Source organism: Osmerus eperlanus, chromosome 6, assembly GCF_963692335.1.
Source record: "Osmerus eperlanus chromosome 6, fOsmEpe2.1, whole genome shotgun sequence".
In the NCBI taxonomy this organism is placed as follows: Eukaryota; Metazoa; Chordata; class Actinopteri; order Osmeriformes; family Osmeridae; genus Osmerus; species Osmerus eperlanus.
Genome location: NC_085023.1, coordinates 3,259,926 through 3,280,887, shown reverse-complemented (window position 1 = coordinate 3,280,887; position 20,962 = coordinate 3,259,926). Strand labels below are relative to the sequence as shown.

Genomic DNA, 20,962 nt, shown 5'->3' with positions numbered 1-20,962 from the left:
CGCGCCGGCCGTGCACGAGCGAGAGGTTCTGCTTTGGTAGAGAGGAGCCTGTGTTTACACTGCATGCCCCAACCCAACAAAAACAACTCTGCTTTTCACGGCTGTCAAAACATTCACCCCCCTTCCCTTAGGACTCTGTCATGTTCCTGTGTGCCAAGATAATGTGCTAAACGTGCTAAAAATAGATGAGTTGAGTGCTAACATCCAGATTCACACAAGTCCACATGCAACAGATCTTCTGCTCTGAGATGCAGTCATACTGAGTTGGTTTATGAACATTGTCTCACTTTGTGATTACTGAATGTGCTTGTGATAACACTGTTTGTGTTGCTGACAACGAACACGGCTATTCAATGCACAGATGGTGTGTACAATGCACTTGTTCAGGAGTGGGCAAACGTGTTTCAGGGAAGGTTATTAATTACTGCAAAGTGATTTTAGGTAGGCTGTGTGTTTTTGCTCACAGAGCAACACAGAGCAGCAAGGTATAAATATGCAAGGTGCATTGTGGGAGGACATATTTTGAGAGACTCACCGCATTCTGTGTCTGCGTTTGTCCCACCAGGATAAGGATATTGGAGCAAACTATGGACAGGCAGAAATTGATCAGGATGATCGATCGCTCAGATCGGATATATCTGGAAGACAGAGAACATCGATCCAGCGAGAGTTAATCAATACAACTGTTCACTTTTAATTCAACTCGATAGCTACACCCCCCCATGAGGCAGATAACCCACATCAGAAAGTGTTCTGTCAGATCCTTTTCACAACTCTTACTGTTTGTGTCTGTGTGCTGCGTTTGCGAGTGCGTACATGTGTGTGCTACGTGTGTGTGCAGGTGTGTTTGCGTACATGTGTGTGTGCAGGTGTGCAGGCAAGCTGAGAGTCTTTCCTGGGCCCGGGACGAGAATCTTAAATGCCCCCCCCCCCGCACACACCTCTCTCTGCAGGTGTGTTTGCGTGCATCTGTGTGTGCAGGTGTGTTTGCGTGCATGTGTGTGTGCAGGTGTGTTTGCGTGCATGTGTGTGTGCAGGTGTGTTTGCGTGCATGCGTGTGTGCATGTGTGTTTGCGTGCATGCGTGTGTGCAGGTGTGTTTGCGTGCATGCGTGTGTGCAGGTGTGTTTGCGTGCATGCGTGTGTGCAGGTGTGTTTGCGTGCATGCGTGTGTGCAGGTGTGTTTGCGTGCATGCGTGTGTGCAGGTGTGTTTGCGTGCATGCGTGTGTGCAGGTGTGTTTGCGTGCATGCGTGTGTGCAGGTGTGTTTGCGTGCCAGCCTGCTGGGATGCCAGCGTCCCCAGCAGTGAGTCGTACCTCCACAGCGCAGCGTAGACCACGGTCAGAGTGATGAGGGCGAGACAGGACAGGCCACAGCCCACGATCAGCGTCACCGACGGCACCCCAGAGTACTCCATAGCCTGGGGGCGGTGAGAGAGCAGGGTTACCATACCTCACCATGCACCTCAACACAACACATCGCACCACACCACACATTGGCAACTACATCTGTCGTGGCACACAACTGTATCTGCAATTACATTACACTGACTAAGATCTGATTGGTGCCCTGCAATATCTGACAACAACCACAACCCAAACAACGGCGGCCATTTGGAAATGTTTAGATCAATACTTGTACTGATTGGTTTGAGGTGTTTGTGTTTGTGTGTGTGTGTGTGTGTGTGTGTGTGTGTGTGTGTGTGTGTGTGTGGGTGTGTGTGTGTGTGTGTGGGTGTGTGTGTGTGTGGGGGGGGGGGGGGTGTCCCTCGCTTGTCAGTAGAGTGTGCAACACAATCCTGACAACACAGGGGATGGATGCAGCAACATAGCAGATGCTTTGATCATGATCACGATCACGGTCACTATCCAGCACCTCCACCCACGCTCCTTCCTGTGTCTCCAGCACCTCCGTGTCCCGCTGAAGCTCACCACCCCAGCAGCCCGTGGGTACGGACCCGTACCCAATCTCCCCTTTTCCTCTCATTTATGTCATTCTATCAAGTCGTGGTCAACTAGAATCCAAACGGTTAGACTAGGAGGTCATCAGAGCTGTCGTGTCAGCTGACCACCTGTCTTCATGCTGCTCCTGTCTTCTGTCATCAAACCCCGTCAAACGATCACGCAGGAATGCCCCCGCCCCTGGTGATACGTCATGGACGCACGGCAACACTTGGTCATCCAGCAGATGCTGCCGAAACGGCACCTGTCATGTCCCAGTCGTGAAGCAGAGAGCAGCCGGGGGGTAACACGGGCCGTACCAATCCCATCTAGTGCAAACACATCTAGTACAAACTGCGCCTAGTATGGACACATCGAGTACGAACTGTGTCTCGTATGAACACATCTAGCATGAACCACATCTAGTACAAACCACATCTAGTGCAAACCACATCTAGTACGAACTGAGTCTAGTATGAACCGCATCTAGTATGAACCGCATCTCGTACGAACACATCTAGTATGAACCACATCTAGTACGGACCACATCTAGTACAAACACATCTAGTACGAACTACATGCAGCATGAAACACATCTAGAACGAAAAAATTTAGTATGAACCACATCTAGGCATCTGCTGTCTCTGCTAAGCTCTGGTTCTACACTAACCCAGGTAAACCAGAGAGACTAGCCATACACTAACCCAGGTAGACCAGGGAGACTAGACCTACACTAACCCAGGTAGACCAGGGAGACTAGCCCTACACTAACCCAGGTAGACCAGGGAGACTAGCCCTACACTAACCCAGGTAGACCAGAGAGACTAGCCCTACACTAACCCAGGTAGACCAGGGAGACTAGCCCTACACTAACCCAGGTAGACCAGGGAGACTAGCCCTACACTAACCCAGGTAGACCAGAGAGACTAGCCCTACACTAACCCAGGTAGACCAGGGAGACTAGCCCTACACTAAACCAGTTACACCAGGGAGACTAGCCCTAGGGAGTCAGGTGGCTGAGTGGTTAGGGAATCGGGCTAGTAATCAGAAGGTTGCCGGTTCGATTCCCGGATGCACAAAACTCCCTAAATTAGCCCTAAAGTAACCCAGGTAGACCAGGGAAACTAACCCTACACTAACCCAGGTAGATCAGAGAGACTAGCCCTACACTAACCCAGGTAGACCAGGGAGACTTGCTCCACACTAACCCAGGTAGACCAGAGAGACTAGCCCTACACTAAACCAGGTAGACCAGAGAGACTAGCCCTACACTAACCCAGGTAGACCAGAGAGACTAGCCCTACACTAACCCAGGTAGACCAGGGAGACTAGCCCTACACTAACCCAGGTAGACTATCCCTACACTAACCCAGGTAGACTAGCCCTACACTAACCCAGGTAGACCAGGGAGACTAGCCCTACACTAACCCAGGTAGACCAGGGAGACCTGTTCCCTGACTCCACAATACAGGTGTCAGAACTCATGCAGTTTCTAACATGTACCTAGTCCATCAAGTCTGAGAGGAGCTGACATCTGTATTTGCATGATTATGTTAAATGAAATAATCCATGCTACAATAGATGCATGAAGCTACCTGTGAATTTAAAATGAACAGTAATTCTTAATAAAAAATTGTTGGGCCATTGTTGGTTACTTTATCTACCTGGCCTTGTTCTAGGGACTCGCACAGAGTCCCTAGAGACACAGATGTACAGAGTAAAATACACTTTCTTACGTCATGACTCTTCTTAACTGAATTTCCATCGACCAGAAGACACATTACACAACCTAAACTGAAACCGGAGAACACACGCACAGGCCCGTGCAACAACACCACCACCCCCCACCACACCCCCCAACACACACACACACACACACATAGCATACACACGCACAGGGACACACAATTAATCTCTTTCTCACACCATCATCTAATTCACGATATCAGCAATAGAAATAGGTAATATTCAGACACTTCTTGAGCATGGTGCTGATAACAAATCAATTAAAATCTCAATTAAAGAATGTGCATGACAGGCACACACACACGCTCGCACCTGCCGTTGCAGATATAGCGTTAGTTACAGAAAGTCAATCGTACTTACTATTTCTCTTGGTTGCTGGGCCAAAATGGCGAAGGTAGATACACGATCACACAAGCATTTCGTATGGGAGGCATCTGTAAGCACAGTTTTACATCCTTTGGCAGACCAGGTTCCCCAAGAATCGTTCCTGCAAGGAGAAGGTACATAACAACAATTCCATCGGTATCTCGACTTAACAACCTGACTAGGACAATGTCGGTCGGATTTGTATTCGCATTTATGTTTCTTTTACTGTATTTACCGGAAAGCTCGCCATTAAACTGCGTATAGACAGATCGACACGGTATTGGAAAGCTACGATAAGCATTCAGCTCGACCGGAGAGAAAAAAGGAGAGGGAGAGAGAGAGGGGAGGGGGAAGGACTCACGGAGATGTCCATGCCAGACTGGTGCTGATTGATTAAATTCCTATATTCACCGCTAAAACAGCAACAACTGCTCTCACAAGCTTAACTTAGTTTTCTGATGATAGTCAAAAAAGGATATTATCTATACCTATATTTATTTATGCGAAGTGAAATCCGATAGAGGTATTTGTCTCCGACCGTCTTTACCGTTTTTGCTTTCCCCCCCTTTCCTTCACAGCTTGTTTTCCGTACTTTATTTTTTCCGGTTTATATTTTTCTCCTTAGCTGTTCTCATTAGCGACTTTGGATCCTTCCTATGGGGAATTTTCACCCTGGAAACGGTGGACGGCATCAGATGAATACTCCTCTCTGCATGGTGCAAGAGCGGAGGGGAGGTTTGCTCACACATTACAAAAATAATCCGCTTTGGCTCTTTTTGATTAACATTTGCTTAGATCATCCGCTGCATGTAACGTATTTTCTCACTAATTCTAAATTCCTCTATTGCTGGAATCGACATGGTCCTTTGTAAACTATTTTCCAAAAAGCATTGCAAGACATGACTTCACCCCACGGAAACGGTCGGATGGTAGATGCCCATTTTTCCCTCGTTCTGGCAGGTGAAAGGAAACGATGGCGCGCGCCTGCTCTATCTGACACAGCCATCAGCCTCATCCCCTCATGTTGATGCCAAACTGAGCAATAGAAAATACAATCTCGCTGCTGGAAAAACAATTATATATCTTGGTCAAATAAAGAATATCTGCTGTGGATCCTACAAAATCCCCAATCAAACGACTTATTTTACATGAACATGCTCAACTGTTGCTGCTGTGTTTCTATAGTAGACAGGTTGTTTCTATAGTAGACAGGTTGTTTCTATAGTAAACAGGTTGTTTCTATAGTAGACAGGTTGTTTCTATAGTAGACAGGTTGTTTCTATAGTAAACAGGTTGTTTATATAGTAAACATGTTGTAGCTGTATACAGCATCTGTGACTTCACATGTTGGAGCCAACAGAACACTGCAAAACCATTCCTATCTGTCACCTGATCAACCGCACACCAATTGCCAATCTATGATAATAATATCATATATAAGACCTAATTTATATGGTCAATGTAATAGTCATCAACACATATTATTGACTAGTATTGACATATGCATGTCAATACTAGGTTCCTGTCAGATAGATGACCTTATTCCTTAACCTGAGTAAGCCCTCTGCACCAGCATGGTCTGACTGAATCAGTTAACCTGCAATCTAGCTAGCCTTCTCAAAGCTACGTGCACTGACGTGTTAGAGCAAGCAGTAACCATATTTACTGTACCATCTGAAATAGCAACAATAATAGCTACTTTCATATCCACTGTAATATCTACTTCTATATGATATATTGTGATATTGAATGGCTTATCTACTGTACTATTCACTATTCACTGTACTGTTCACTTTTCTGACTGCATTGCACATTCTTATTCTTCAAGATTCTATTTGAGGTTTGTTTTTTATATTGAGAAAAGTAGATGATGAGATCATATTGAACAATATAAAAATCATGATTTCCATGTATATCTAAAGAACAAACGCTAATTATTTGATCAAACTGAGCATATTATTTTGATTTTACTTCACTAGAATTTAATTAGATCTAATTGGATTGCTATTGTGTGACATTTTGAAACATTGCTGTACATTATCACATATTAGCCCACACCCACACACACAGGCAAAGATATTCCTGCATTGAACATTTCTAATTGTGACTAATGAATTGGAGTGGTCCAGTTTAAGAGACAGGGTTGTGTGCGTGTGTGTGTGTCGTCCCTCACAACATCTCCCTGCTACCCTCTCCTCTCAGCTCTCACGGCTGGCTCTCCTCTGACTCATTTTAGGCCAAACAGCCACATTCTCCGTAAGATCCTACCCCCTAAGATCTGTCCTTCTCCAGCACCAAAAGAAGTCTGCCCCAGAGATTGATTTGCTTTGAATTGATTTGAAATCCATTTACTACTGAGACTGTAAAGCCAGCTTGTTCTACTGTAGCAAAATAGTCTTTGGTTACAGATCTCCACACCACATTTTCTTTCATTTGACAGATGCTAACCTTTGCTGGGGTAAGATGAGAGAAGACTTTAAAGATCCCTCATTACGCAGCTCCAGGACTTTGTAGATATAGTGTATATTACCTCCAGCAATTTGTGTAAGATGGACAGAGTCACAAGGCACCTGTTACCCTGTGTCTGCCCCTAACCAGATCAGCTGTCAGCCTGAGTTCAGAGTACTTCGCCTTCACAAGACCTACTCTCTCGAGTTAAAGATGGCTTCTCAACATGTTATGACCGTGCTAGTCTCTGTTTAACTCAGCATCGGCAGACCGGAGGAGGGAGAGAGGAGAGGAAACAGAGAGAGGAGAGGAGGGAGACAGGAGAGGAGGGAGACACAGGGAGGTAGGAGACAGAGGGAGGAGAGGAGGGAGACAGGAGAGGAGAGGAGGGAGGAGAGGAGGGAGATGGAGGGAGGAGAGGAGGGAGACAGGAGAGGAGAGGAGGGAGGAGAGGAGGGAGATGGAGGGAGGAGAGGAGGGAGACAGGAGAAGAGACAGAGGGAGGAGAGGAGAGGAAGGAGAGGGAGGAGAGGAGGGAGAAGGACAGGAGAATTGGCGAGGAGATGAGGAGCGAGGAGCTGTATTGATACCTCAAGGAGAAACAAGAGTTGTTAAAGACACTGATGCTTCTACATGCTGTACACTGATGCTTCTACATGCTGTACACTGATGCTTCTACATGCTGTACACGGCGCCTATAGGCCCCTCAGAGAGCAAGGGTTAGAGGAAACAGGATCGTCAGATCATCACCATGAACTTCATCTACAGATATGGTGGGTCAGTGATACCACAGTAATTATATCTCTCTCTTACTTTGGCCGAACAAGACTGGTCTGCAAGTTGCTGTAAAGCACGTACATCCATGGTTTTTTAACAAAACCAAACCAAGCTTCTATGAGTAATAAACCATGTAGGCACATGGACGCCACCATATAGAAGCATGTTTAGACATAATCTAGCAGATGCTGCTGGTAGGATAAGGTTTGGAGACATCATGTGAGCTATTACACCACAGGTTTTCAGGCAACATGTGGACAAAGCCGCTATACCAAGAGTCTGGTTCTAGAAAGGAATTCTCCATCAAACACAGCTTCCTCCTGGGTACAGACAGGTTTCATAACAGTTGGCTTGTATTACACGACCGCTGATTTTACAGAGTACACATGTTAACTAACAAACTAATGGAGACATGTATAGACATACATCAGATATCAAACAGATTACTGATTAAACCAAACAGGGATACCAGATTAGTGGGAACAACTTGGAATTTCTGATTTGTTTAGAGAAGCCTGTTGCCATAGAGATTAATGAAGCGCTATTATGAATACATGAATATTGTGTTTGGACTGCTGTGCCTGTTGCAGAGAAACAGAATTATGATGAGCTCTATTATTGCCAATAAAAAGAGTACAATATTCATAGGGAGCCTTTAGCTGACCTCTGTGCTTGTCCCACATGCTGAAAAAAAACCCTCTCTTCATCCATACCTCCTTCTCTCCCTCCCCCTTCCCCATCCATACGTACCTCCCTTCCTCCTTCTCTCCCTCCCCCTTCCCCATCCATACGTACCTCCCTTCCTCCTTCTCTCCCTCCCCCTTCCCCATCCATACCTCCCTTACTCCTTCTCTCCCTCCCCCTTCCCCATCCATACCTCCCTTCCTCCTTCTCTCCCTCCCCCTTCCCCATCCATCCATACCTCCCTTCCTCCTTCTCTCCCTCCCCCTTCCCCATCCATACGTACCTCCCTACACTCCCCTAACCCTGCTTCAGTTCCTTTCTCTCTCTCACTCTCTTGCAGCAGGTATCCATGTTTAACCAGCGCTGCCCTCCCTCCCTCCCTCCCTCCCTCTCCCAGATCCTTTGAGCGAGGTCTGAGTATCCTCAGAGGGGAGGGAGGTGCGTGCCTCTCATTCAATGGAAATTGAATTTAGTGACCAGGCTTCCTTCATTTCCTTATCTTCCAGTGAGCGCTGTGAACCCTCCCTCTGGCTCCTGTATTACTGCAGAGCCACAGGGACATTTACATTTGTGTGGGGGGAGGGGGGCGGGTTATTAAGATGAAATAGCAGGCATATTCAATAGACAGAGTGGGCCAGGAAGCATGCACTCTTTACAGGAAGATGAAGAGGGGACAGTCACCACCGCTGGGATGGTGACAGGGCTGTACGTCGAGGGCTGCGTCGATGTGATCGCTAGTTAATCCCCCGTAGACTTATGGTACATTTAGTCATTTAGTCATGGTATCAGCGAACATGCAGTCCCAAGCTCACAGACGACATGGCGCGAGCCTCCGGTGTTGCTGCTGTTGTGGTGTTTCTTGTTGAGCCTACCCGCGGCTGTGCAGATGTTGGTGCCTTCTGGGCGAGGGCTCCCAGGGTGTTGGTTCTCTGGCTGGCTGGCGAGGTGTGTGTGTGGGTGTGTGTGGGTGTGTGTGTGGGTGTGTGGGTGTGTGTGTGTGTGTGGGTGTGTGTGTGTGGGGGTGTGACATAACATGGGGGCCTATCTAACATGGGGGCCTATCTAACATGGGGGCCTATCTAACATGGGGGCCTATCTAACATGGGGGCCTATCTAACATGGGGGTCTATCTAATATGATGGTGTTTATAACATGGTGGTCTATATAATGTGATGGTCTATATAACATGGTGGTCTATATAACACCAGTAATCAAATTGTGGCCATGCTGCACTACATTCCAACATTCTAAGGTTGGTAACTTTTAAAAGTGAGCTATGTTATCAGCAGTTTAAGAATAAACATCTAGTAGAACACATGGTCCCTTCTATGGACCTCCTATGAATGAAATGTGACGAGGTTTCACCGTTAGGATACATTACAGCTAATGATATTGTCAGGCAGAGGTTCCATGAGTTACGGTGGCTGGGCAGGTTCATGAGGATGAACAGTTGTGCTAACACCTGCTGCGACTGAGGAAGTGCCTGACTTGACCTCATTATCAGGTGGTCAGACACATCCAGAGTGATGAGTTCTCACACTCCCCACCTCCCTCCCTGGTCCACACTCCCTCCCTCTCTTCACCACCCTGCCTCTCTCCCTGCCCTCTTCCTTCCCTCCCCCCCTCCCTCTCTTCACCACCCTGCCTCTCTCCCTGCCCTCTTCCTTCCCTCCCCCCCTCCCTCTCTTCACCACCCTGCCTCTCTCCCTGCCCTCTTCCTTCCCTCCCCCCCTCCCTCTCTTCACCACCCTGCCTCTCTCCCTGCCCTCTTCCTTCCCTCCCCCCCTCCCTCTCTTCACCACCCTGCCTCTCTCCCTGCCCTCTTCCTTCCCTCCCCCCCTCCCTCTCTTCACCACCCTGCCTCTCTCCCTGCCCTCTTCCTTCCCTCCCCCCCTCCCTCTCTTCACCACCCTGCCTCTCTCCCTGCCCTCTTCCTTCCCTCCCCCCCTCCCTCTCTTCACCACCCTGCCTCTCTCCCTGCCCTCTTCCTTCCCTCCCCCCCTCCCTCTCTTCACCACCCTGCCTCTCTCCCTGCCCTCTTGGAAGAAATTGGATAACAGTCTACTTGCAAATTACAGACCAATATCAAACCTTCCATTTATTAGTAAAGTACTGGAAAAGATAGTTTTAGTCCAATTAAATTCTTTTCTTGAAGAAAATAACATCCTGGAAGTCTCGCAGTCAGGTTTCAGGAAATATCACAGTACTGAAACTGCTCTCACCAAAATAATTAGCGACCTCAGACTAAACTCTGATGCAAATAAAGTCTCTATCCTTATCCTGTTAGATCTCAGTGCAGCATTTGATACAATTGATCACGACATCCTAATCAATAGACTGGAAAAGCTTATTGGGTTCACGGATAGTGTATTGAACTGGATGAAATCATATATCACAGGAAGGAAGGAAGCTGCTTAGGTCCATTACTTTTTTCTCTTTATATGTTACCACTCGGCGACATAATCAGAGAACATAACATAGATTTCCATAGCTATGCGGATGACACACAACTATATATATCCACTGAACCCAACGATGCAACGGCCATCAATTCCATTACCAACTGCCTGTTGGCAATAAACAAATGGATGAATGCTAACTTTCTTAAATTAAATGAAGACAAAACCGAAGTCCTACTATGTGGCCCCAAATCCAAAAGAGAGATGCTTATTAAGAATCTTGGAGGCTTAACCCCCTGTCTTAAAACAGAGGTGACGAGTCTCGGTGTAATCCTGGACTCAGATTTGAATTTCAACTCTCACATTAATAAAGTGACCAAAACAGCTTTCTTTCACCTGAGGAATATAGCAAAGGTACGACCATTCATAAACCAAAATGATGCAGAGAAGTTAATTCATGCTTTTATATCCAGCCGGCTGGACTACTGTAACGCACTTTTCACTGGTCTTCCCAAGAAAACCACTGAAAGACTACAGCTCATTCAAAATTCTGCAGCTAGATTATTAACCAAAACTCTCCCGGTCCTGTCCTACATCTATAAAGTTGAACAATGGATTTTGGTGTTTTAAAAACCCATCGACACTGTATGACTATGTTTAGCCTGTGTTCTGCTCCTCTCTCTCACCAACCGTCTCTGGAGGAGGGGATCCCTCTCTGAATTGCTCCTCCCAAGGTTTCTTCCATTTTTTTCTCCTGTTGAGTGTTTTTTGGGAGTTTTTCCTTGTCTTCCTTGAGGGTTTAGGTTGGTTGAGGGGCAGTTCTATGGGCATATGTGAAGCCCTCTGTGACATGCTTGCGTGTAAAAAGGGCTATACAAATACATTTGATTTGATTTGATTAAAAGGAGAGAACACATTAGTCCTGTCCTAGCTACTTTACACTGGCTCCCTGTTACCTTCAGAATTGACTTTAAGGTCCTTTTCCTCACATACAAAGCTCTACACGGACAAGGACCTAGCTACATTGCTAACTCCTTTATAAACTACACACCAGCTAGAACACTGCGATCATCAAATGCAGGCCTATTAGAGGTCGCCAGAAGCAGTCATAAGAAGATTGGTGATTCGGCCTTTGTCAATTACGCCCCAAAACTATGGAACAAATTACCCATAAATATTAGGGAAGCAAACACTCTAGACATTTTTAAAAGACAGCTTAAAACCTACCTTTTTACCGAAGCATTTAAGTAATTTTATCTCAAAAGGGTTTTCCTACTTTTTAAAGTTGTTTTCTCTCTTGAACAGAGATCTTATTGGGATTTTTATTTTTGTTTGAATTGTTTATCACTTGTATTATTGTTTTTATTGATTTTATGTAAAGCACCTTGAGCTACAATTCTTGTATGAAATGTGCTATATAAATAAAGTCTTACTTACTTACTTACTTACTTACTCCCCCCCTCCCTCTCTTCACCACCCTGCCTCTCTCCCTGCCCTCTTCCCCCCCTCCCTCTCTTCACCACCCTGCCTCTCTCCCTGCCCTCTTCCCCCCCTCCTTCTCTTCACCACCCTGCCTCTCTCCCTGCCCTCTTCCCTCCCTCCCTCCCTCCCTCCCTCCCTCTCTTCACCACCCTGCCTCTCTCCCTGCCCTCTTCCCCCCCTCCCTCTCTTCACCACCCTGCCTCTCTCCCTGCCCTCTTCCCCCCCTCCTTCTCTTCACCACCCTGCCTCTCTCCCTGCCCTCTCCCTCCCTCCCTCCCTCCCTCCCTCCCTCTCTTCACCACCCTGCCTCTCTCCCTGCCCTCTTCCCTCCCTCCCTCCCTCCCTCCCTCCCTCTCTTCACCACCCTGCCTCTCTCCCTGCCCTCTTCCCCCCCTCCCTCTCTTCACCACCCTGCCTCTCTCCCTGTCCTCTTCCCCCCCTCCCTCCCTCTCTTCACCACCCTGCCTCTCTCCCTGCCCCCTTCCCCCTCCCTCCATCTCTTCACCACCCTGCCTCTCTCCCTGCCCTCTTCCCCCCCCCCTCTCTTCACCACCCTGCCTCTCTCCCTGTCCTCTTCCCCCCCCCCCTCCCTCTCTTCACCACCCTGCCTCTCTCCCTGCCCTCTTCCTTCCACCGGCCTGCCTCCTCCTCCCTCCCTGTCCCCCTCTTTGGACCTCACTGCGGGCCTCCCTTTCTCACGAAGGAGCATTACCAGAGAAGAGGAGAAAAGAGGAGAAGAGGAAACAGACAAGAATGGCACCGCTCGGTCATCGGGCACCACCTCCAGCTGAACCTCGCCAAAACAGAACTTCTCATCATCCCGGCTAAACCCTCCATCTCCCACGATCTCTCAATCACACTGGGATCTGCGACGGTGACCCCTTCATCCTCTGCCAGGAACCTTGGGGTTACCATGGACGACGAGCTCTCCCTCACGGCCCACATTGCTGCAGTCTCCCGGTCGTGTAGATTCACCCTCTACAACATCCGGAAGATCAGGAGATACCTGTCTGAGCACTCCACCCAGCTGCTAGTCCAAGCACTTGTCCTCTCCAAGTTGGACTACTGCAACTCGCTGCTCGCTGGTCTCCCAGCATGTGCAACCCGCCCTCTTCAGAGGATTCAGAACGCAGCGGCCCGCCTGGTCTACAATCTACCCAGACGCCCCCATGTTACCCCGCTCCTCATCTCTCTCCACTGGCTACCTATCATGGCCCGTATCAGATTCAAGACCCTGGTATTGACCTTCCGAGCAGTGAACGGGACTGCACCCGTCTACATCAAGTCTCTCCTGCAGCCTTACACCCCCACCCGCCACCTACGGTCTTCTTCAGACAACCGCCTGGTGGTCCGACCGCTCAAGACCGCCCGGTCCCAACACAAGCTCTTCTCCTGTCTGGCCCCCCAGTGGTGGAATCAACTCCCCACCTCCATCAGAGACACTGACTGTCTCTCCACCTTCAAGAAACGGCTCAAGACGCACTTGTTCCGGGAGTACAACGGTACTTAGGAATGGTTTGCTTGACCCGATGTTAGTTTCCTCAAGGATCACAATGACTCTTGCTTAGAGACTTGTTGCTCTTGTGGTTAGTGGTAACTGATTTAAATCTTTGTACTCGCTGTGATATATTGTTTTTATTATTGTTGCTTGTTTTTTCTACAGGTACACTTGCACTTATAGCGGTTCATGTTGTTTAATTGTAACTTGTTTAAGTACATGCTCTTATGGTTCTTCCCTTTGGCACTTACTTTGGTTGTTCACAATGTATGCTTCATGTTTTGGCTACTCGCAATGTTTGTGTGGCTATCTTGTTGTTATTATCAGTGACCTATGCACTTTGTAAAGCTCTCTCTTGGAAGTCGCTTTGGATAAAAGCGTCTGCTAAATGAATAAATGTAAATGTACTAGTCAATATCCAACAACGTCACATCGATCGAGCGCTGCTTTCCCTCTGAGCCAGGGCACTGTGGGTGTTCCCTTCGGCCTGGCTCCAACACAGGAGCTGACCTGAGGGCCTCTGACACACTGTCTCTCCTTGTCCACACCCGAGCGGGCCGTGGGCGGGCCGTGGGCGGGCCGTGGGCGGGCCTTGGGCGGGCCGTGGGCGGGCCGTGGGCGGGCCGTGGGCGGGCCGTGGGCGGTCCTTGGGCGGGCCGTGGGCGGGCCGTGGGCGGGCCATGGGCAGGAAACCATCTAAGACCACACGTCTGGACGTCTGGACGTCTGGACCATCCAGTCACTCCAGGCATTCTTTGAAGCGGGTGAGCGAATGGGGTTGAATCTTTTCTTAGCCAGAAACAAAATCGAATTGATGTCTTCACAGTACATGTGGTGGAGCATTGTCATGCAAAACAGCTCACACGGGAACGGCAATGAAATGAGCCTGTGCAAGATAACAATGTTCCGTAAAGGGTGTACAAATCTGCCCCATGTGATTTGCCACCACCCATTTGCTCTGAAACAAATGAGTTTTACAACAGAGTCGGCGCAAAGGGTGCGCAGGTAATTGAATTCCCTAAGAGCTTCACTTAGCTCTGCCGACAAAATGAAAGGATATGCACGACAGTCATTTCAATCCAATAGAGGTCCTCCACAAAGGAAATAATATGTGGAATGTTCCTTTAATGCCTCTCTGTCTCCTTATTTTATTACACATCATAAAGTAAAAGTCAGACTTCACCTGGTAATTCCCTCTTATTTAGTGGATTTATTCCCCTGCTCTGATTTTAATCTTCACAGGCTCCTTTCATTTTTCCACTTCAGCCAAAGTAATTACCCTGAAATACCATCGCTGAGGACAGGCTGCCTCAGAGCCTGGCAGTCCTTGGGACTCTCTTTGTAAGAGAGCACTGACTGGTGACACACTGTCAACCCCAAACACTGGGAACCACTTTGAAGCTCGAAAACGCAGGACAGGTTGAGGTGCATAGTCACACCGGTCTGTTTGTTTATCGCAGAGTTCCTTGCAGACAGACACGGACTCTGAGACAGAGAGACACGCAGACAGACAGACAGACAGACAGAGAGAGAGAGAGACAGACAGACATACAGAGAGAGAGAGAGAGAGAGAGAGAGAGAGAGAGAGAGAGAGAGAGAGAGAGAGAGAGAGAGAGAGAGAGAGAGAGAGAGAGAGAGAGAGAGAGAGAGACAGACAGACAGACAGACAGAGAGAGATAATAAAGGCTGTACTTACACAGCGTTGGAGTCCCACAGTGCGCAGAAGGGACTAATGCTCCCCTGGAAGACAGAAGAGGAAGGTCACCACCAATATGGGAAAGCATCGACAACAGATCCCTCTCACATCCACCCTCTAACAGTCCCAGCCCTCAGGTGAGTCGCAGAGGTAGAATGACCAACAGCCCGCGCCCCATCACACCCTGCATCACTGCGGAAGCACGCACGCATGCACACGCGCACGCACAGGGCCTTTGAACGATCGTCTCCTTCTTCTCTGCGATTAACCAAAAGCCCCTGGTCATAAAACCCCCCATACTTCTAACAGGCTGACCTGGTGGCTGCAGTTGTCTGCTGACACGCCAGGCAGCTGAGCTACACCCAACGCACGCAAATTAATTATCGAACCAATTACCCTCCATTGTTTTGTTGACTAATGTGCCTCTAAACGTGAGGCGCTTTCAATGTGGAGGATTGACTCCACAGAGCTGTTCTCTGAGAGAGAGATAAGGCTGCCTCGACAGAGTCGGACAGTTTAAATCCTAAGGGGGGAGCGCTTCCTGTGTGTTCACAGTTACGGCCAATAATGAAACACGTGTGAAACGTTTAGCTGGCATGGATTCTGTCTGGCGAGAGGAACTCGGAAATGTGTTCTTTGTAGTTTGTGTTTGTGCTGTTGTCTGGTGTGAGACAGAGTTAAATGATAAGAATGGATAACCTGATCATTACTTCAGTGTTCAACAGCCTCTACCACAGCCCAGACAGCAGATCTAAGACACTGTGGATGGGCTTCTACGGAAGAACCACTGCAAGATGCTATTTATCCTGCTGTATGATGTATTTTAGCAGGTGATGTAGTTTAGCAGGTGATATAATGTAATAGGTGATGTACTGTAAGCAGAGATACAGTGTGGTGCAGTGTAACAGGTGATTTACTATATAAGGTGATGTGGTGTAACAGGTGGTGTAGTATAACAGTAACAGGTGAGGAAGTGTAGTGTAAGAGTAACGGGTGATGTAGTATAACAATAACAGGTGAGGAAGTGTAGCAGTAACAGGTGATGTACTATAACAGTAACATGTGGTGTAGTGTAACAGTAACAGGTGGAGTAGTGTAGCAGTAGCAGGTGGAGTAGTGCAACAGTAACAGGTGGAGTAGTGTATGTAGCAGTAACAGGTGGAGTAGTGTAATGTACTATAACAGTAACATGTGGTGTAGTGTAACAGTAACAGGTGGAGTAGTGTAGCAGTAGCAGGTGGAGTAGTGCAACAGTAACAGGTGGAGTAGTGTATGTAGCAGTAACAGGTGGAGTAGTGTAACAGTAACAGGTGGAGTAGTGTAACAGTAACAGGTAGAGTAGTGTAACAGTAACAGGTGGAGTAGTGTAACAGTAACAGGTGGAGTAGTGTAACAGTAACAGGTGGAGTAGTGTAACAGTAACAGGTAGAGTAGTGTAACAGTAACAGGTGGAGTAGTGCAACAGTAACAGGTGGAGTAGTGTAACAGTAACAGGTGGAGTAGTGTAACAGTAACAGGTAGAGTAGTGTAACAGTAACAGGTGGAGTAGTGTAACAGTAACAGGTGGAGTAGTGTATGTAACAGTAACAGGTGGAGTAGTGTAACAGTAACAGGTGTAGTAGTGTAACAGTAACAGGTAGAGTAGTGTAACAGTAACAGGTGGAGTAGTGTAACAGTAACAGGTGGAGTAGTGTAACAGTAACAGGTGGAGTAGTGTAACAGTAACAGGTGGAGTAGTGCAACAGTAACAGGTGGAGTAGTGTATGTAACAGTAACAGGTGGAGTAGTGTAACAGTAACAGGTGGAGTAGTGTAACAGTAACAGGTGGAGTAGTGCAACAGTAACAGGTGGAGTAGTGTATGTAACAGTAACAGGTGGAGTAGTGTAACAGTAACAGGTGGAGTAGTGTAACAGTAACAGGTGGAGTAGTGTAACAGTAACAGGTGGAGTAGTGTATGTAACAGTAACAGGTGGAGTAGTGCAACAGTAACAGGTGGAGTAGTGTAACAGTAACAGGTGGAGTAGTGTAACAGTAACAGGTGTAGTAGTGTAGCAGCTGTATAAAGTGCTCACGTTGGCCAGGTGTGCCAGCTCGATCTCCAAGTGTGACTCAGAAGCTTTGGGCTCCGGGCGCACCGTCACGGCGATGACCTTGGAGTTGACGGCCGTGTGGTTCCTGTGGGCGGGACAATACAGAACAGCACAACTTTAGTGTCTTTCTTACTACTTTAACGGAATTTGGCCATCAGATCATCTGTCTCTTGATTCAACATGACATCACACACAGCTGGTAGGTTGGCTGGGTTAGGGTGAGGTGTGTGTGTGTTGGGTTAGGGTGAGGTGTGTGTGTGTTGGGTTAGGGTGAGGTGTGTGTGTTGGTTGTGTTAGAGTGAGGTAGATATGTGTCTGTTGGCCGTGTTATAAAGAAACACACCCAGGATGAAATGAGTCATGCTGCTGTCAATCATCTCCTGAGAGCTTGAAATGAAGGTCGACGCGTCACATGACCACTTTCTTCCGAGGAGACCCAATCAAAGCACAGCGTCGGCCGAGGACACGTGCGCCGTGAGGAAGGGGAACCGACAGGAGGAGTTCTATCAGTCACGGGCGGCCATCTTGAGGCAAGATTTCATGCACCATTTGTAGCGAGTCACCGAGATTGAAACCAGACTGAGTGCGGTGGAACGGGACCCTGATGTGGGCTTCGTGAGTCACTGCGCAGGGAGGGATGCCAAACAGAGGCAATCCAAGAGAAATGCCCGAGTCTCAACACAATTCCCTTCCCCGTAAAGCATCTATACTACCAAAGTAAGAAAAACCCTCGAACTAACTTGGAATGACACCTCTCCATTTGTCTCCCGGGGTCTCATTCAGGTGTGAACATGGATGGGCCTTGGTCCCTTACTCAGAGAGTTAGGGCTTAGTGCCTGTGCGAGTGCTACCAACCGTCAGATGAGGATGAGATCGGGGGCGGGGGAGGGGGGGCGGGAGGGGCTGGGTTTGGTTGGGTTGGGGGGGGCAGGGAGGCTGGGCTGGGTGGGGAGGAAGAGGCTGCGTTGCGACGCGTGGAATAACGTTGAGCCATTTCCAGAGATTCCAGTGAGAAGGAGAGAGAATGGCTTGGACCAAACGTTCAACTCTCCTCTTTGCATTCTTTTTCAGGTTTACTTTCCGGCTCACTTTCATCTCTGTTTCGTCTCTAAGGGGAACAACCTTCACGCGATGGAGAGTGAAGCCTTTGTCCTTTCTCCTCTCCTTTCATACAGCACCTATCTACCACAGCCCCCCCAAGGGACAACGCAGGGCTGGAGCGGACAACATCAACAGAAGGTGTGTACAGAACAGTATGACTTACAGCATTTTTTTCAGTAGGAGTTCAACGATAAAACCCTTCTAAGACCATGTAGAACCCTTAACAAGACCATATACAACACTTAATCAGATCGTATAGAACCCGTAATTAGATGGAACCCTTAACAAGACCCATGTAGACTCAATTACAGCACTGGTGGAGATAATCAAAGAAGCTGACCCTGTCATTGACTCCATAGGATTCTCCTATCGCTACACAAGATTACAAAGGATACCATGAAAAACTGAGGATTGTTATGTACTGCGGACACTAGAGCACCATCAAGCAGATCATTACAATCAAAGAACAGGTGATGCATGAACGATTGTGTGATGCAGACAGGGAAAGATTGGGGGGGGGGGGGGGGGGTCACAGTGAATACCTCGTCGTGGGGATGATAATTGATTGAGAAAAAACAGCTCATATTATAATTAACTACTGACATATTCATTGATGTTCCTGGCAGGGGTTGGAGAGGCGGCAATGATATGATATCCAGTGCAATATGCCCCCCACTGTTTCTGCTTAGAGCATCACAATTACTGCATGTCCACTCATATAGGAGAACCCAGGCAATAAATCATGTGTCTGGATCACAGCCGCACACAGCTTAATGAGGGTAATGTTCAATCTCGTCTACAGAATATCGAGCAATATTGGACAATGCTTCTAATGAATAAATGTAAAATGGAATTCAGCTTTCTCGTTCGCTTGTCAATGTCCCTTTAAATGAGTTGTCTGGGAAAACAAAAATCTCGAGTTTTGTGTTTGAGGGGGATTTGCCATTGTACTCTCAGCAGAACACGACTCTAAATCCTTTCTGAGTGTTCATATTCATCAAGTCTCGCAATCTTCTTGCTCTATATCGGTTTGGATGAAATATATAGAGAAGGACATTTATGTAAGACTAACAGCCTTGCGCTATCAAGGTGTCCTGGAACAAAATACAGTAAAAGGCTTCCCTCCAGGTTTTTGATAGAATCCAACTTTGCCATGACGCAAGGAAATACTGACAGTGACTTGACTGATAACCTAAACATTTTAAGAACCCAAGATCCTTGATCTTCTGCGGTATTTCCTTTATGCACTGTTTGTAGGACGCTTTGGATAAAAGTGTCTGCCGGATTACTCAAACATCAAATGTAATCCTGTTATGGTTTTCTACCATCGCGTGGGTTCATAACCGGAGTACAGACCTCTCTTCGGGGTAATGTCTTGCAGTGTACTGCAGAACTGTAAACAAGTCCGACACACTTATCCTTGCATTTTTCATCCAAACTATTCTCAAGCAGATGAATGTTTCCCTGTGACGCAGTGCAGGAGAGGGAGGAGGTGGATGAGCCATGCTGGGCCACGTGCCCCCGGCTCGGAGCACCTTCGCACACACAAGAGTTCACTTATCCTTCCTCCTCTACCTGGACTGAGAGCAGTTGTGTGGCAGTGTGCGAGTGTGTGTGTCTGTGTGTGTCTGTGTGTGTCTGTGTGTGTCTGTGTGTGTGTGTCGATGACTATTTGTGTGTGTCTGTGTGTGTTTGTGTGTTGATGCATGAGTGTGGTCTCACCTTGGTGATGGCAGCATCAGGCCCAGAGTCTTGTACAGCACAGTCCCCAGGATGAAGACAGGAGAGACGTCAGAACCGTCCATATCTGAGACAGACACAACAGCATGGCCGACATCAGAGTGTCACAAGGACACATCCAACCGCACATCCATGCAAACAAACATATTGTCACGATAAAGACAGCTCACATCTGAATGTGTTCACATTCAAATATGCCATCATCAATACCGTTCTATCAACATTCACACAAAACAAACGACAAACTACACAGTATAAAATCCTTGTATTTGAAGTCTCTCTAACGGTATGCTTGATAAAAAAAAAAATAGAAAGTGTCCGAATTCAAACGTTTTGAGAATTTTGCACGAATAAGACAAGCAATTGTTAGCTATCACTGTAATGGACAACTGTCTGCTTGTCCACTGAGGCCCTGAAATACAGGCCCATGGCAACATTCCCCATGGCAACATTCCCCATGGCAACATTCCTGCCAACAGTGCATTAAGTGATGAGCTCCAAGCGTTCGCAATACCATTGATAAAATATGGCAACAAATCATTGCTGTGGCGTTGGCCAGTGCGGACGCTGTTGTGCGGAGGAAAGTTTGGAGTGTCGGGAGAGGTGACCCCGTAACTGGGCCGGGGGCTGGTGCCCCTCCAGAGGTAGCAGAACTGAATAATGTCCTACATCAATCTGCTGATGCCTTAACTCTTTCTCCTGTTATAAGACGGACCGCAACAATTAAGCAGATGGTTTGGTGCAGCGTGTGTGGAGCTGGTAGCATACTATAATACTGCTCTAGTAAGGGAGGACAGACAGTAGCATACTATAATACTGCTCTAGTAAGGGAGGAGAGACAGTAGCATACTATAATACTGCTCTAGTAAGGGAGGACAGACAGTAGCATACTATAATACTGCTCTAGTAAGGGAGGACAGACAGTGGCATACTATAATACTGCTCTAGTAAGGGAGTACAGACAGTAGCATACTATAATACTGCTCTAGTAAGG

At 47.6% G+C, this 20,962-nt stretch overlaps 1 protein-coding gene across 3 annotated transcripts in view; it reads right to left on the bottom strand.

The window, feature by feature from the left end:
• Positions 1-429: 429 nt before the first annotated feature.
• The window catches only part of adgrb3 (adhesion G protein-coupled receptor B3), a 105,810-nt gene continuing 85,277 nt past the window's right edge, over positions 430-20,962 (bottom strand). For all 3 annotated transcript variants that reach the window (XM_062463005.1, XM_062463007.1, XM_062463006.1), the window contains 6 exons: positions 19,951-20,035; positions 17,110-17,212; positions 15,037-15,080; positions 4,047-4,173; positions 1,317-1,420; positions 430-638 (listed from right to left, as the gene is read on the bottom strand). In XM_062463005.1, the coding sequence (XP_062318989.1) occupies positions 461-638; positions 1,317-1,420; positions 4,047-4,173; positions 15,037-15,080; positions 17,110-17,212; positions 19,951-20,035 (641 nt within the window). In that variant the 3' untranslated portion in view covers positions 430-460. The remainder of the gene's footprint in view (positions 639-1,316; positions 1,421-4,046; positions 4,174-15,036; positions 15,081-17,109; positions 17,213-19,950; positions 20,036-20,962) is intronic.